The sequence below is a fragment of the Molossus molossus genome, unplaced genomic scaffold (genome assembly GCF_014108415.1).
Source record: "Molossus molossus isolate mMolMol1 unplaced genomic scaffold, mMolMol1.p scaffold_m16_p_6, whole genome shotgun sequence".
NCBI classification, from domain to species: domain Eukaryota; kingdom Metazoa; phylum Chordata; class Mammalia; order Chiroptera; family Molossidae; genus Molossus; species Molossus molossus.
In genome coordinates this window covers 101992977-102010807 of record NW_023425399.1, presented here as the reverse complement: position 1 = coordinate 102010807, position 17831 = coordinate 101992977, and the positions used below count along the sequence as shown (strand labels likewise).

Below are 17831 nucleotides of genomic sequence, written 5' to 3'. Positions count from 1 at the left end.
ACTATTTTCTCGTGAGTTTTCGCACACAACTCTATTCTGTAGATATGATGGCCAGTGAGAAAAAGGAAAATAAACCCAATTCTCTCTTGGCAGATTTTTGATGTCTTCTAATTCTAACCTTGCTGCATATAGACAATGTATGGTTTCTTAGAGTTGTTCCTGGTGGGTTGGAGAAAATATAGCTTACCCCACAAATACATTTTATTGCCGTTACCATCTTCTCTATTACAGAACATCCTATCTCACACAAGCTGCTGAGTCACCTGTTCTTAACTACGAGAAGAAAGCCATAAAGTTGATTTAAAAATCTTTTGCTTGCAGGGAAAAAAAGTAAAATGGCACAGGAAAAATTATCATGGCATATATAATAGCTTAAGTGTCTCTCCATTCCCACCTTTCTTCAAACAAAGAAAATACTACTGTCTGGATACAAAATCAATAGCATAAATTAGTTGCATTTCTGTACAACCACACAAACTCTCAGAAAAAATTAAGAATATAATCTAATTTACAGTAGCATCAAAATGAATAGAATATTTAGGAACAAATTTAATTAAAAAGGGAAATATCTACGTACTGAAAACTACAGGACATTGCTAGAAGAAACTGAAGAACTCACGAACAAATAAATAGAAAGATATTCTGCACTAATCAATTAAAAGAATTAATATTGTTAAAATGTCCATATTACAAAAAGTAATCTATAGATTCAAAGGTATTTTTCACAAAAATAATAAAGAATTCTTAAAACCTATATAGAACGACAAAAGACGCCAAACAGTCAAACCAATCTTAAGAAAGAACAAAACTGGACACATCACACTTCTTGAATTCAAACTATATTACAAAGCTGTAATGACCAAATCAGTATTGGTATTGTCATAAAATATAGATCAAGGTATAGAATAGGGAGTTCAGAAATAAGACCATGCAGCCCTGGCCAGTTTGGCTCAGCAATTAGAGCGTTGGTCTGCGGACCCGAGAGTCCCGGGTTTGGTTCCCGCTAAGGGCATGTGCCTCAGTTGCAGTTTGTCCCTGACCCCGGTGGGGGTCATGTTGGTGGCAACCAGATGATGTGTCTCTCTCACATCGATGTTTCTCTCTCTCTCTTTCTCCCTTTCTCCCTCCCGCTCTATCTGAAGATAAATGCAAAAAAATAAATAAATAAAAGAAATAAGCTCATGCATATGTCATCAATTAATTCATGACAAAGGAGCCAAGAATATACAAGGTAAGACAAAAGAAGGTTTAGAATTATTCATATTGAAAAATAATACAATAGTTCATAAATAATAATACAAAAATAAACTCTCTATTTTGCGTGTTCTCAGCTGTAAACTTATGTTTGCCTCCACCTTGTACGATAGAAAAAAGATAGTCTCTTTAATAAATGGTGCTGAGAAAACTAAATTGTTACATAAAAAAATATAAAATCTGACCCCTATCTTGCACAATACACAAAAAAAAACAACTCATAATGGGTGAATAATCAAAATACATAAAAAAACTCATAAAACTCAAAAACAAAAATATTCTATTCAATGAGATTTAAAAATAGGCAAAGAGAGTAAATGGACATTTTTCCAAAAAAAGACATACAAATGGGCAATAGATCTATGACAAGGTGCTTTCCATCACGAATCCTCTGGGAAATGCAAATCAAAGCCAACATGAGCTCTCACCGCACACCCTTTCGAATGGCTCTCCAAAAAGATAAGAGAGGACAAGTACTGGTCACGATGCACTGTTGGGGGGATGTAAACTGGTACAGATACTATGGAAAACAGTATGGAGGTTCCTAAAAATTTAAAAACAGAACTACCAGATGACCCAGAAATCCCACTTATGCTATATCCAAAGGAAACAATCTCTAGCTTACAGAGATATCTGTACTCCCATGTTCATAACTGCCACGATGTAAAGTCAACCTAGGTGTCCATCAGCGGATGAACGGATAAAGACGACGTGGTACTGTATGTACGATGGAACTGTATTCAGCCATGAGAAAGAAAGACACCCTGACCTTTGTCACAACATGGATGGACCATGGGGGCATTGTGCAAAATGAAATTCCAAGCAGCTGTCAAATAAATCATCAGTTTACTGAACCACTGATCCTCTGATTCCCACCACCCCTTGTATTTGCAGTTAAGAGTACTGTGGAAAGAGACACTAGAGAAATAGTCCAAAAGCATAAACCAGGATCCAAGAGCCTGACAACGCTGGAAAAGAAAATCCTCATACCCAGGTCATGGGTAAGTCAATCTTTCCAAGGGATGAGAACATCAAAATGCTACACACTTCACAAGAACCCACGGTATTATTCACTTGTTCCTATTGAAAAACGAGAAAGGACGACGACAGAAAAACATCGCACTGACTTTTTCCTGCTCCGAAGCCTCGCTCCACGGACAGCGTCGGGAAGGGCACGGGCCGGAGAGTGAACTGTGGGTGGGGGTATCCACACGTGGGCGACGGCAGGATCCCTGGGTACTGGGCACTTTCTAGGGTTGGCACCGGAATGGCGCTCACGACAGCTGCAACACAAAGATATCACTTTTCAGTCCCATGCATTCGCGCAACAAGCAGCTGAAGTGGCTACATTTTCACATCTTGAAATCCGTGCATGCTCTTCACAGTGTCATGTGGGCTCTCAACCTCTTTCCTCAAAGTCCTTTACTAATAATTCTAGAAAAGACAACTCCCTTCCTGGCTCTGACTGAGAAGCATTGCCCGAGGTTTAAAGCTTCCCGTGGTTTCAAACAAAGGAATGATTAATCAAAGCCACCAGAAAGCCACCCCCAGCGTTTCTCTCCTTCTCTCCCTTGAGTGAGAACAATGGCATTAACAATGTTGGGTTGTTCAGAATCGAAACTGAATATATTGTATAGCGTGGGACGAGGAACTGAGAATTTTCGGTTAATTCTGTGAAAGAATTTGTTTTTGATAGAATTTGTTTTGGAGAGAAAAAATAAAGATATATTCTTAATAATTATACTTAGGATTTACATTTAAATAGAAATACTTTCAGAGAACCAACACAGTGCAGCTTAGTGTCATATTAATTTAAACAGAACAATGTTTTCCAGGAATACCACACACTTCTTACTTATAGTGGCTTAACCTCACAGATGGATATCTTACACAAGATTTTCTAGTTTTAATGACCATTGTTCAATTTCATTATTCACTACCTATTCAGTTATATCATATTATGAAATATTTACTCTAATTTTAATCTTCTTATATCATCTTACAAAATGTTTAGTGTTCCCTACCTCTTATTGACAAAAAGATAAAATTCAAGCCAGTTACTGGAATAATTTTAACAATATACTCCTATCTATGAAACTAATGAAGTGATTTCTGTTATATACATGATTTTAAATTAATTACACTCAGTTCTAGTTACTAGAGTTTTTAACATGCACAGATACGCACAATTACCAAAGGAAAAACTTTTTTAAAAAAATCACATTCCTCTTACCTAAGGAACTTCACAACTATAGATACACATTATATTACATTATTGTAAATTGAAAACAACATGTAGATTTAAAAAATTTTTTCCAAAGAACGTATCTACACATATGCATGACCAATGGACAGAATTTCATAAATATTATCTGGTCAGAGCTGAATACATTTGAATGGAGAAATGTAAAATAATTTGGCAAACCACAAAATTTCTCAGTTAGTTAACTGAGAGAACCCAAGAAACTCAAATTCATATTCCATTTTCAAGTTCTTCATTACTGAGGAAAGAAATTTTACTTTGGGAGCGTTTTGCATTTTGGCTGTTGATCTGGGTACAAAATGTTTGCAAATAATAAAGTCAGTTAAATAATAACAATAATCTGTTGTGTTTCTGCATCTCAATAATTCTCATTGTTTTATTTCCTGACATGACATTGTCAGTATTCTAAATCTTTGGTTTTGAAGTAGTTTGATCCATGATTGATTTCTAATGAGGCACAGTGATCTACACTTCCTTGTAATACAGTTGTTGCAAAAATAATCACTCTAAAGTTGGATACAGCACTGTATTGAAGTCTTTTGGTATTTTCCCCACACATGTCAGTTTTGAGAGCCAGAAACACACACACTCACACTACAATTCAAAGCATTTGCTGTGTACTGCATTGCTATGTTTATGTAAAACATCTCAGAGCGACATCATCAAGCATTTTCTCTTTTTAAAAAATGTTTTTATTGATTTTTCTTTTTTGTTTTTATTCGAGAGAGGAAGGGGCAGAAGAGAAATAGAAACATCAATGAGAGAATGCCCCCTACTGGAGATTGAGCCTGCAACCCAGGCATGGGCCCTGACTGGGAATTGAACTGGCAACCTCTTGGTGCATGGGTCGACACTCAACCACTGAGCCACACCAGGCAGGCTCATCAAGCATTTTCAATAAATCTCTCCTCTGTGGCCAAATATGACCATATATATATATATATATATATATATATATATATATATATATTCTAATACAGCTTACTGACAATTGAATTTATATCTCACAAATCTTTGATGCACAAAGATTTTTCAAGTAGAAATTCCTTTGTCAAATTTCTTAGCTCCCCGAACAGGGTGCACTGGTGTTTGAAACCTTTTATGACATCCTTCAACATAGCACTACATGCGACCTATAGGAAATTTAAAGTGGAGATTACTTTTAAAGCTACAATTTTCAGAAATTGAGCCCTCTGTAGATATTTCTCAAAATGATACTTGACAGAATTCAGAGAGTTTTTGAGGAGGAGAGGTCAACACATATAATACTAAAGATAATATTTTGAAGTGAGAAGATTTTAAGTGAAATGATTTCCCATTCCACCTCTTCTTACCACCTTTTCTCTGCAATGCCTGGTATAGAATATAATCTGGACGATTTGGAAATTTAGTGTCTATTGCCTTTCGTAAGTATTCTTACCAACTTCACATTTTCAGGTGTCCTTTGACAAGCAAATACCACTGAACGGTACCCACAGATATCCACAGAGGCCATCAACGTCCCCTTTAGGAAAAGAACATTTACAAATATGTGTTCTGTAGCTATTCTCAATATAGTGGCAAGAGCCCAACACTGAGGTCTAACTGCCTATATTCATTATCCAGTTCTGCTACTGGTAGTGACAAGTGTTAGAGCCAATGTCTAGATGCCTCCCACTGATTCCCACCTCGTGGCATTCACATCTTTGTGGAGTTCCCTGCCACATTTCAGCTGGGTTGACCAGCTGACCAATGGAATGCAGCAGACATGGTGGAATGTTACTCCCCAAAATTAGGGTGAAAAGACTTCTGATTTCTCTCTCTCTCTCTCTCTCTCTCTCTCTCTCTCTCTCTCTCTCACACACACACACACACACACACACATTTCTCACTCTGGGAAAAATCAGGAGTCATATTTTGTGGCCATGCTGGCAGACCTGTGGAGAGGCACTTGTGGTGGGAACTGGAGACCTCAGTTCAATGGTCTGAGAAACCTGCTGAGACAGTTTGAGACCTTGAACCAGAAGTTCCTAGCCAGATGCCCCTCGATTCCTGACCCACAGAAGCTGTTGACAAAATAAATGATTCTTTTATGTTGTTATGCTTTGGGGGTAATTTGCTGTGCAGTAAAGGATAACTATAAATTGTCATGAGCAAGTGGCGTAAGCTTTCAATTTCTTAGTTTTCTCAGCTATAAAGTGGAGAAGACAATAGTACCAACTTTACGGTATTGTGAGGATTAAGGAGATCATCCACAGAGAAGTCCAGCAGAGTGGGGCTCTTTTTTTTTTTAATCATTTATAGATTGGATATTTTGTACCATTTTCTGATATATTAAGAGAGGTTAAAATTGTTTTCATTAAACAGAAATGAAAACAATTATCTTAGAAAGAGAAATGAGATCTAACATATATTGAGAACTTCTGAATATTATTCACTTGTTAAATACCTCGCTAATCATTATTTTCTTTAATTTTCATAATATTATCACATGGTGAGATTACCCTGATTTTTTTTTAATCCTCACCTGAGGACATTTTTTCCATTTTTTGTTCAGACAGAGTGGGAGGGAGAGAGAGGAACAGAGAGAGAGAAACATCGACGTGAAAGGGACACATCGCGTGGCTGCCACCCACACGACCAAGCAGGGTCGGGGACAAACTGCAAACGAGATACGTGCCCTTAGCGGGAACCGAACCGGGGTCTCTCTGGACCGCAGGTTGACACTCTAACCGCTGAGCCAAACCGGCTAGGGCGAGATTACCCTGATTTTACAAATGGGAAACACAGAATAAGACAGCTTAAGAAACTTACCCCAGGACACACTTGGGCAACTTTAAAAAAAATGTTTTTTTTCTTTTCCTTCATTGAGAGAGAAAGAAACACTGATAAGAGGGAACATCGATTGGGCACCTCCTATGTGCCCCTCACTGGGGATTGGGCCCACAACCTGGGCATGTGTCCTGGCTGAAAATCAAATCGGTGACCTCTTGGTGCATGGGTTGATGCTCAACCACTGAGCCACACTGACTGAACTACTTGGGCAACTTTTGAACCTCTCTGGTATACTGCTTTTCCAAGGATAACTGCGACTTGCATGCCTTATATTACTCATATCCTCTGTGAAAGATTGTTTTATGGCAGCATCTCCAACTTACAAACATGGAAACTGAGACTCTGAAAGTCAGCGCCCCAAACCTGCACTTGGTCTACTCACTGCACTGTGTTGCCTCATGTCATCTCAAGCTCTGAACTGCTCTGTGACTGAAGAAAATAAACCTTCCACCCTGGCCGGTTTGGCTCAGCAGTTAGAGCGTCGGCCTGCGGTCCAGAGAGACCCGGGTTCGGTTCCCGCTAAGGGCACGTACCTCCTTTGCAGTTTGTCCCCAGCTCTGGTTGGTCGTGCGGGTGGCAGCCACTCGATGTGTCCCTTTCACATCGATGTTTCTCTCTCTCTCTCTCTCCCTCCCACTCTATCTGTACAAAAAATGGAAAAATGTCCTCAGGTGAGGATAAAAAAAAAAAGAAAGAAAATAAAGAAAATAAACCTTCCTTTATTCCTAATGCCTTACCCTATAGGAATGGGGCCCTACAATGACTAGTAATTTATATTTTATTATTTTAAAAATTATGATATAATGCATGTATAGGATTTCAAACAGTGAAATCATTTTGCAAAAGTTATAAGGATACTCTGACCCAGCAATCTCATTGTTAGATATAGTTTACCCTTGGATATATATACCCAGCAGAAATGCATGGACATGCTCACCAAAAGGCACGCACAAAATTGTGTGTGGCCATACTACTCATCATGCCATATCTTCATTACAGTCTAATATATTCATGCAATAGAATACCACGCAGCAATGAAAATTAACAAGCTAAAATGACACAAACAATACAGAGAATCTCACAGGTACAATGTTGGAAGACAGGAACTTAAGACTTCTACATGATTCAATTTATGTAACGCTCAAAAATAGGCAAAACGGTCTGTGAAGTTAGAATTCAAAAGGACAGTTGCTCTTGTTGGGAGGCGATTAGTGATGGGAAATACCAGGAGGCAGTTTCTAACGATGTTCTGTTTCATGCCTTGGATGATGGTCACAGGCATATTGTTTGGGAAAAAATCACTGAACACTGCTTGGATATTCTCACTTTCAACATTCATATTATATTTCCATCAATTTCATACCAATTGAAGAATCGATAGAATACATGATATTCTTTGTTATTGCCAGGCTCTGTATTGGTCAAGCTCTATCCAACAAAAGGAAATGACTTCAACATATAATCAAAGTTGATTTTAAAGTAAATTCTTAAGCTTTATGATAAATAAAATAGGGTTTTTTTGCAACTGACATGATTGATAAGGCCTCAGGTAACAATGCTGATGAAATTACAAGTCTGTATCTTAGCCGAGTTGTGATTTCATTCAGTCATGCGGCAGATATTTAGCAAGCACTAATTTTGTGCTAGGTATTGAGCTACACAGTGTGTGAATATGAAGATGAATTAGATAATTTGCTCCCTATCATGTACTTCACATCCTGTTAGAGGAGGGAAGATTTGAACTTGAATACCTAAGAAAATGAGACAGAGCTTGTATAATAAATGCCCCAAAAGTGGTATAAAAATGCTACTCAAATATGAGAAAGGAAGCTATCATTTCTGGATGGAGTACTTAGAAAAGAGTGAATTTATGAGATCTCACATCAGTACCTGTTTTGGTCTTTAAAGATGCACAGAACTTTGTTAGGTAGAGACAAGTACTGAGTTATTCCAAATGGGAAACAGTGTTCAGAAGAAAAAACAAATAAAAGACGATGTGTATTAGTGGACTGGCACTTAACCTAGCTTGGTAAGAGTCTAGGGTGTGCACAGAAGGGCACAGCAACAGGAGACTAGAAGCATAGACTCAAATCTGATATGTGGAGGAGTTTGTACTTGTTTTGCTTGGTAGACACTGAGGAGCCGTTGGAGAAATTTATGGAATGAACTGTCATGTTCAAGTTGTTTTAGGAAGAAATCTGGCAAGCAGGATACAAAAGAGTCTGGAAGATACTAGAGATAGGAAGACTAATTATGAAGCTGTTTTGGCAGTTCAGGTTTGAGGTCATAATGGATAGAATAAAAAATATGACTCTTGGAAATGGGAAGGTAGCCAGGGATTCAAAAAAATAATGTGGAAGGAAAATCGATGGGAATGGGAATTTATTGGATGAGGAAGTTATATATGGGACAAGGAGGCCCACAAAGATTCTGCAGCACAGTGATTCTTTAAAAGAAAGCCACATTAGATTAGCACAGGTAGAACTTAGTGACAAGAGGAAAGGGACTGGAGGGAAAAAAATAGAGGCAGCTAAGTGTACACAGTCTCTCGCTCTAGTGAAATGAATGGGAAAACAAGAAGAATAACGGCTTCACAGAACATGACAGCTGGGAGCACAGCGGTTGGAGTGTGGAACTCTGAACCCAGACCTCCCGCATCCAAATTCTGGCTCTGCCACTCACTCACTACGTGAGTGCAAGCTACGTTCCTAAGCTCTCCAAAGCTCTGTTTGCTCATCAGTAAAACAGGAAGAACAGTAAGAGTATCTAGTCCATGAGTTGCACAGTTGGCATTCATTGTAAAAACATGTATGTTTTTACACCTACCAGAGTACAGTTGAGAGATGTGTTTGAGTATAGAGGAGATATGATGTATAGTAAGTAAGTAGAATGAAACAACCATTAATTCATTCGTTTGACTAAATTGTATGGATGTGTACCTATCATGTGCCAGGCTCTGTTCTGAGTATTGCGGATCCAAAGGAATCAAAGCAGGTAAAATCTCTGCACTCATATAGGTTGAATTAAAATATGGGGAACAAACAATAAATGAACAAATACAAAAATGCAAGCAGGACGTTCATACACACTAAAGGAAAACGAAGCAGAATGAAGGCGTAGAGAATGACCAGAGGTGCTGTGGGCAGTGGTCAGGGAAGTCTGTCTGTGGCAGTGGCAGGTGGACATGAACTTGAGTGATATGAGGGAATAGTCACGTACACGTCGATGAAAAGAGATTCCAAGCAAAGAGAACAGCAAATGAAAAGTCCCTGAGTTGGAATGTGCATTATTATCCAAACACCAGAGAGGAAGACTATGTGGCTGGAATGGATTGCAGAGGAGTAGCAGGAGGTGACGCGAGGGACAAGACCCGAGGCTGGACCACATGGCGCCTTGTAAGACATGGCAAAATCGTTGGATTTTGTTCTACATGTGATGGAAGTCAAGAGGAGTGACACAAGGAATATCTTTCAATATCTGCACATTGAAAGGCTAATGGGAAGACAACTTACTGTTGGGTCAAGAGCTAAAGGAGAGAAAGTAGCTACCAGCTTACAGCTATACTCTACTTCCTGTGAGAGATGGTGGTGTCTTGGATGTGGGCAGAGCAGGGAAGATGGGAAGGCGTGGTCAGATTCGGGACAGGTATTGAAAGCAAGAACTGTAGAATTTGGTGAAAGATTGAATTTGGAGTGTGAGAAAATCAGAATGAAGAAGCATGAAACTAAAGTTCTAACAAGAGTAAATGAATCGAGAGTGGTATCACACATCGAATGGGGGTAAAATAGCGGAGGACTGAGTTTGGAGTTGGGCAGAGGAACCATGGAATAGTGAGATTTCCATTGTGAACACAGATGGCTTACTTACTAGATAGCCATTTGGGGAAGCTGAGTCAGGATTTGGTATGGAAGTTGGTGTGGATTCTGGGGGAGAGATTAAGCTGGAGATAAAATGTGGGATTCATGAATTTATGTGGCGGTAAGGCCATGGTACTAGATGCTCATCTAAGAAGCTGGTGTAGCTTAAAAGTATTTCAGAAAAAGGAGTTAGAAGCTATGTGAAATTCTGCTGAGCGTCTGAGAATTGAGCATTTGATTGGACAGTGTGGAGATTTTTGATAACCTTGGCAGCCATGGTTTCGGTGGAGGGGCCTGGGGAACATGGCATTAAAATTGATAAGGAAGATTAAAACAGGGAAAGGTTAGGGTAGACAGCTTTAAAGGAGTTCTTCAAGAACGGAGAGGAAGGAGTCTTCAGTTGGAGGAGAAAGAGGGATCAAGTGAGGGTGCTATATAAAACAGGGGTTCGGAGAGGACACTTGCATGCTCATTGGGGTTATCAGTCAGAAGGAAAACTGATAATACAGACAAGGGCACAAGAGTCCTTAAAAAAGCAGTGTCCACAAGAGAAAGAGCTGGCCGTGGACAGAAGTACAAACAAATTGACTAGATTTACTGGAAAGATTGACTAGATTTGCTGGAAAGATAAAGATACCAATTCTGAATTCTCCTCTTTTCTTGCAGATATAAGAACCAAGAAAAGAGGTATTAGGAGTCTGAAAACTGAGAACAGATATAAGACATTCATCTTATAAAGTGAGACAATGAATGACTACAGAAATGCAGTGGCATTTCTAAATAAATGACAGCTCACCTTGGTTTTGTGACCATAAATACCCAATTAGCAGGTTATGTGTTTTTCTCGAGTCAGCTCTTAGGGCATTTGGTAAGAGTTGGCAGAGAAGTTGATTTAGCCAGAGTTGTGCCCCCCCATCCCCCCAAGTTAAAAGATGGGGAAGAAGGACCAAGGGAGATGAAGGTGTTTGTAAGGGACTAAAATAACACATGATGATGGGTTGGAGGCTGAGTCTGGGTGGACATGAGGACATGAGGTGATGAGGAACACTGGGGAGGTGGCAGAGTTAAATAGCTGGAGGCTGGAGTGAAAATGAAGAATTGTTGGCAAGGGGGCAATCCAACAAATGAGCAAGAAGGTCATAAGGTGCTAGAAAAGGGGATGATAGAAACCGATATTTTGGAGGGAGTGCGGTTACTGGTTTTTTGTGCGACATGGAATTGATGAACTGTGGTGGGAAAGAACTCATATCATTTCAGGTAACATCAGGAGCTAACAGTCTAGGGCATCGGATGGATTGTCTGTGTGGGTATTGAAATTACCAAGATTGATCATAGAGGTCATTGGAAAGCAGGTGATCCCCAGATAACTAATCTCTTCAATGAATGAGAGTATGACAGAAAACTTCAACAAGAAGGAGAGAGTAAATGAGTGTGTCAATACCTGCTTCAAGGGTGCTAGATTATTTAAGTCTAAAAACTGGACCTATTGAAAAGTTTTTAAAAAACCTATGAAGGTGATCATTACAATAAGTTCAATAATAGTGACAGAAATTTCAACTCTTTTTACATCAACTCGTATTTCTTACAATTTCTTAAATATGTAGCTGGCTATTTGCCAGAACATTTCATTGTTCATAACAAATACAAAAACAGAGTGAAAAATTCTGACTTCTACTGATAAATAATGTAGTTGCAGTCATCCGTCATTATGTCCATTTGTCCGGAAAGATCAGAGAAATCTTTAATTATTTTGATCATTGATATAGAACACGTACACACAGAAACCACTTCCTCCCTGTGGTATGGATGTTGCTCACCAGGATTGTTAGACTGGGCATCCATAGGAATCATGAGTTTTGCCCGGGTGGCTCGACGAGCAGCCAGCGACCTCTCCAGAGTGGACATGGAGCTCCCTGCTTCTTCAGTGTCTTGACCTAAGAGAAAAACAATACTTCTGAGAGACACACTCTCTTCAATGATTTAATAACACTTTGTAGCATTTCTAGCCAGACATGCCAATGCATGCCTTTTTCATGTTATTAATGTATTAAATAATAATATCTAATTTCTTGTTACCCAAGCAATATACCCTCACTAATAAAATTTACCTTAACCTTATTACCCAGATAGAAGTGGGTTAAACACTGATCTGATCCTACATCATGGAATCGGCCAGCGGTGGAATGGCTCAGGGTCTCATAAACAGTCCATACTTGGGTTTCATGAGAAACCCCCAATTTCGATGCCACATGAAGATAACCCATGAAAGGCAGTAAAGGACTTCAAACACGTGACGAGTAGACTGAGAGGTTTTTGATGAGAGTCCTTCATTGATTATTCAACTTCCCATAAGCATTTCAAAAACAAGAGGACCCAGAGAGAGTGAAATATCTTCCCACCACTTTCTAAATGTCTTAATTATCCCTGGACATGGATTGTTCTGCACCATTTTATTAATCATTGGGTTTTGCCCTCAGATCACTTGTCATGCCCACAGAGCCTCAGGCTAGTGATCACATAGTGCGATTGCATCGGGGTGAGGGGCGAACTCTATGGTAATCGAGGCAAAGATACAGAATAGTCAATGTTTTCATATTTCAAGTGTCCTTGATGTGATTTTAAAAATTTTTATTTTTTTATCCTTACTCGAGGATATTCCCTCATTGATTTCTAGGTAGAGTGGGAGGGAGGAAAAGAGAGAGAGAGACATCAATGTGAGAGAGACACATCGATTGATTGCCTCCCGCATGATCCAGACCAGGGTGGTGATCAAACCTGCAACCGAGCTACGAAGTACGTGCCCTTGACCAGGAATCAACCCCCTGCAGCTCTTTGGTCCGCGAGCCCATGCTCTAACCACTGAGCCAGACTCGCCAGGGCTGACATGGTTTTTTTTATAGCAAGAAATTGACAGCAAATTTAAAATCAACTTTCAGTTATCTACAGACAAATGGAGCTACAAAGTGTACAATGGCTTCACACTTATTGCCTGGACAAACGTTTTGCTCGAGATTTAACAAAAAGCCATTAATTCACGCAGGCTGCCCATCTCCATGTTTCCCAATGGCATTACCTCCTACCTCTTAGAAGTTTCAAGAAGCCCTGCAGTTATAAAAGGCAGACATCGGGAGGATGGGACAGAAAGTAAACCAGGTTAATCAACCAAATGTACTGTTAATCAACCAGTATTTTAGCTACTGGCAAATAACTGCAAATTAATGGGAAGGATACCCCCACAAAAGGGGGAGTGGAGAACACCCTGTGGGGTTCAGAGCAGGAAGTTTCCTTCTGACGGCAGAGGGGAGAATTACCTGAATGAGACGTGCTTTTGCTCCCCAGCTGGGTTTCTGACTGGCTGTGACTGACAGGTGTGAGCTCCTGGCAACTCTGCATGGGGGAGTCCCTTCCGGTGGGGTCAGCGCCCGCCGGCTTCTCGATGTTCTTCATCTCCATTTCCTCGTGATGGATCCACAGGTCAGGGGGCCTCAGGTCCTTCTGGCTGCCCTTCCTCTTGCCAACACTGTGGGTGGCCCGTTTCCTACGGCACAGAATTAGAAGGCAGATGTGAGGACCTCTCTTCCCGGGGCCTGTCTCTTTTCTCTGACAATTCAAGTTGGAAGCAGAGGAAGGAAACAAAAGCACTCCCAGGAGGAAAGTTGTGAAACCCAGGAATTGGCAGGCTCGTCCTGGCAGCCCGCCCCCTTTCCCCAGGAGCCTCCCCACACTGCCGATGTGGTGCCCAGTCCCCCGGGCTTCCGTGGCCTGCCAGGGAGCCTGCTCCCGCTTCCCCCGATGCAAATTCGAGCACACGCTGACAATGGATTAGATGGAGCCATCTGCCAATCTTTGAAGCTAGGCATAAGGTACCCGACTGCAACATCTGCTTAGGAGATAAATGCAGGGACGGCTTTGAAAGGGCAAATAGAAATAAAAAGGCCAGAGTCTGTGCCAACAGCCAAGATAGAAGCTTGGAAGAAAGTCTATACCTCAGCTGTATAATTTAACGTGCAACTGGGAAGCTTGCTCTTTGAAGACAAAGGATTGCATGAGGACATTCTTAGGAGAAAAAGCACTTTCCCCTTGGAGTCACTAAATGTCTGGATTCAAACACAGTAAGATCCATCCTTCTGAAAAGAGCACAACGCACTTTGGAAGTGTGCTCCAAATGCATCTTATTTTGCTCAATAAGAATTTTGCAAGCGCACATTTATTTTTCAGTGGTTGTCTCTCCTTGGGCCTGGTGGGAGTCAAGTGTTCCCTGCATGTTAAGTAAAGTAGCAGCTGTCGCGTTGGCCATTCTCTGCCGCAGGGCTCAGTCAACTATGGCCTGAAGACCGGATCTGCCTGCTGCCCACTCTTGTAAATAAAGGTTTAACAGAATCCTGTGGAGCTCATTCATGTTTGCACTGGAGTGTTGAATAGTTGCAACAAAGACTACATGGCCCGCACAGCCCAAAATATTTACCACTATGCCTTTTTCAGAGTTTTCAACCTCTGCTCGACGCCTGTATAATGTTTTAAATCTCCACTTGCTCCTTGTACCTCTTTAAAAGAATAATGCCTCTTCATAAGGCCAACTTCAGACAGTTAAAACCTAACGTCTGACACAAGCCCAGAGAAGTACCTCCTCACCGTCCTCATTTGTGGTGGTTTGCAAGACTAACTTTTCATCGTTGCTAAATGGTTCAGACAAACTACTCCCAGTGAAAAATCTTTATAACCTGTGCAAGGCTACTGAGCATGACGTTGTTTTCCCAACCTCTGAATAAGATGCTTTTCTCCTATGAGGACACTGATAAATTGTAATGGTGTGATTTGTTAAGTTTCCCTTAGTATTCTTTCCTTTGTCTTATTTGAAACATGCTGATGAGGATAAAAACCAAAGAACCCCAGACTTAATATCTACCTAGTAGTTTATGAGAAAAATAATGCAGTGTTTTCTGCTCTAATATTTCCCCCCCAAATACCTGCATGTTGCTGATTTCTGGGCATCAAGATCATACTTACTCTAGACAATGGCCTACAGAATAACCCAAGACCACTTTCCTGCGCCTGAGATAGTAACTCTGCTAACCATTCATCCCCTGAATTCACCTCCTTCATACTCCATCAGCCCGCAGGAAACTACCAGCAGCTTCCCCTGGCTCGTTGTGTCATCCAGCCCTGGAAGTCCAGAAGAGCCGAATGTTCTCAACTTGGAGATTGCACCCTGTTATCTTTCTTTCTAACAAGTCGACCATTAAATAACTCCCACTCCAGTGCCTATGTAGCTGCATAGAGAAGCACCAGCTCCCAAATACAGGGGGAGACAGGCTTTTCGTGATAGCTCAACATCGAAATGGACTGTGGTGAAGCGGTTCGTCAAATAATTCTTGGAACTAGAAACATGCAATAAATTCTGGTTTCCCTCTGCTCTCACGCATGCCTCCTGCATTCCTTCGCTTACCAGCTCCCTTGACCTCAACCAAGCATCCCCAGATGTGTTTTATATACTATAATATTTAAGGTTCAGCCCTGGCCAGTTTGGCTCAGCGGTTAGAGCATCAGCCGGCCGCCCAGAGAGACCCGGGTTCGGTTCCCGCTAAGGGCACGTACCTCGGCCCCAGTTGGGGATGTGCAGGAGGCAGCCACTCGATGTGTCCCTTTCACATGGATGTTTCTCTCTTTCTCCCTCCCTCTCTGTCTGCACAAAAAATAGAAAAATGTCCGCGGGTGAGGATTAAAGTTAAAAAAGTTCCAAACCTGATTGAGGCAATATCTTTTTATAGGTTATGATTTATAATTGTCATATGGGGAAACCATCATCATTCCTGATAAAATGCATAATCTGATTAAAACAGATTAGCCCTCTCCTGAGAAGCTACTTATCCACCCAGCCTACTGTCTTTCAAGAATCTAAAGACCTCTAAACAGACTTTATTTCCTTTTTTGGGGGGTATATATTCAATGAAAGACCATCTAACTACCTTTGTTTTCTCTAACATCTCTTATCAAGAGCATGGCCTTGGGGTGGTCTCCCCCTCCTGGGGCAGTAGCCCAGCCAGCGATCCACTCAGCAGGTCAGTAATAAAAGTGACATTTGCTCATACCTAAGTGGTCTGAAATGTATCTTCCAACCTCTAGGAAGAGCTGCCCCCGGCCCTCTGCCATCTGCCTGCTCCCTGCCGTACCCGCTGCTGCCCATTGCAACCCTAGTTCTCTGCGCCCGCTGGGGGCTTCAGATTTGTGTGCAGATGAGCTCATGCGGGGGCCCCGCGCCCCGCGCCACCTGGGAACCCGTTAGAGCGCACGTTCTAGGCCCCACCTCAGATCCCAGCAATCAGGACCTTGGGAAGAGTGAGACCCAGCAAACTAGCGGGGAATCTGATGCACCTGAAATGTTAGAAGCACGGTCAATACATTATTCGGTGGTGTTTGTTTTCACTTTAAAGTTAGCTTTTCTACTAACCAGGTTGGCCTTCCTCTGAGAAGCTACTCAGAACGTATCGATAGAGCATACCATGTTTATCCCTCCCACACGCACTTCTTGTCGCAGGTACCAGCAATCTTTTGACTTTCAAAAAGTTGCAGAATAGGGGTATCTCTTCCCACCCCACGTATTTTCAAACAGAGGCAAAGCAAGGCATCTTCCAAGGTTCGCTCCTGTTTCTCATACTGTGGCAAAGCTTTCGCAGCAGAATCATGTACAGATGTTTTGTGTGTTGTTTTATTTATCTGTCTATCATCCATCCACCATCCATCCACCCATCCATCCATCCATCCACCCATCCATCCATCCACCTCCCCCCCACCCCCCACCCATCCATCCATCCACCCACCCACCCACCCACCCACCCACTCACCCACCCACCCACCCACTCACCCACCCATCCATCGGATGATCTAATCTCACTTCTCCCCAGGATGCTTTCACAGACCTATTTACTTACAAACTACTAATTCTTTCCTCTCTCCTGCAAGAAGCCTTCCTCACCACTTGAGGTCAGGGTGATCCTAAAATATCTGAATAATTTCTCTCCTTCCATACTGCACACCTTGCACTGATCACTGTCTGTCTGTCTACTGAGCTGACCAGATGCTCTCAGTGTGTGGATGTGTGGATAGTTTTTCTCCAGTGATACTGTAGCAAACTCGGTTTCCTTCATTCCAACATCATCCATTGTCTTAGCGTTTATTCATTTGTTTATTCAGTGACTACTTATGGAGTATTGACTATATGTCAAGAACTCTAACTACTGGAAATGCGAAGATAGGTCAGACACTGGAAGCTTAATAAATGAAGGAAAAATGGCATGGCTCCCGGGAATTTCTGCATTCATGGAATAAGGAGTCTGCACCGGGACATGGTGGGTGGTAAGGCTGAAAGAGTAGAGGGGACCAAATCATAGGCGGCTTTGCTTCCGATGGAAACATTTTTAATAATCTCTGCATGTCTGTGGGGAACTGCGGGAAACTGTAGCTCAGGCGTTAACATTAATCAGATCTGTTACTTTGTAAGATGTGGATCACATACTCAGCACACAGTAATTATTTGAATCATAAGGATTTTTCATTATTGACTTAAAAGTATTTTTTGCAAGGTTCTTCTTTGATTCTTTATTGTCCCACCTGGTTCTTACTTTGCACGTAACTTGTTATTCTGA

General features: G+C 41.2%; 1 protein-coding gene across 2 annotated transcripts in view; it reads right to left on the bottom strand.

Annotated features, from left to right (window-relative positions):
- DCC (DCC netrin 1 receptor) overlaps positions 1-17831 on the bottom strand; it is a 1071808-nt gene that overhangs the window by 33849 nt on the left and 1020128 nt on the right. For both annotated transcript variants that reach the window (XM_036244835.1, XM_036244836.1), the window contains 3 exons: positions 13500-13726; positions 12006-12122; positions 2376-2537 (listed from right to left, as the gene is read on the bottom strand). In XM_036244835.1, the coding sequence (XP_036100728.1) occupies positions 2376-2537; positions 12006-12122; positions 13500-13726 (506 nt within the window). The remainder of the gene's footprint in view (positions 1-2375; positions 2538-12005; positions 12123-13499; positions 13727-17831) is intronic.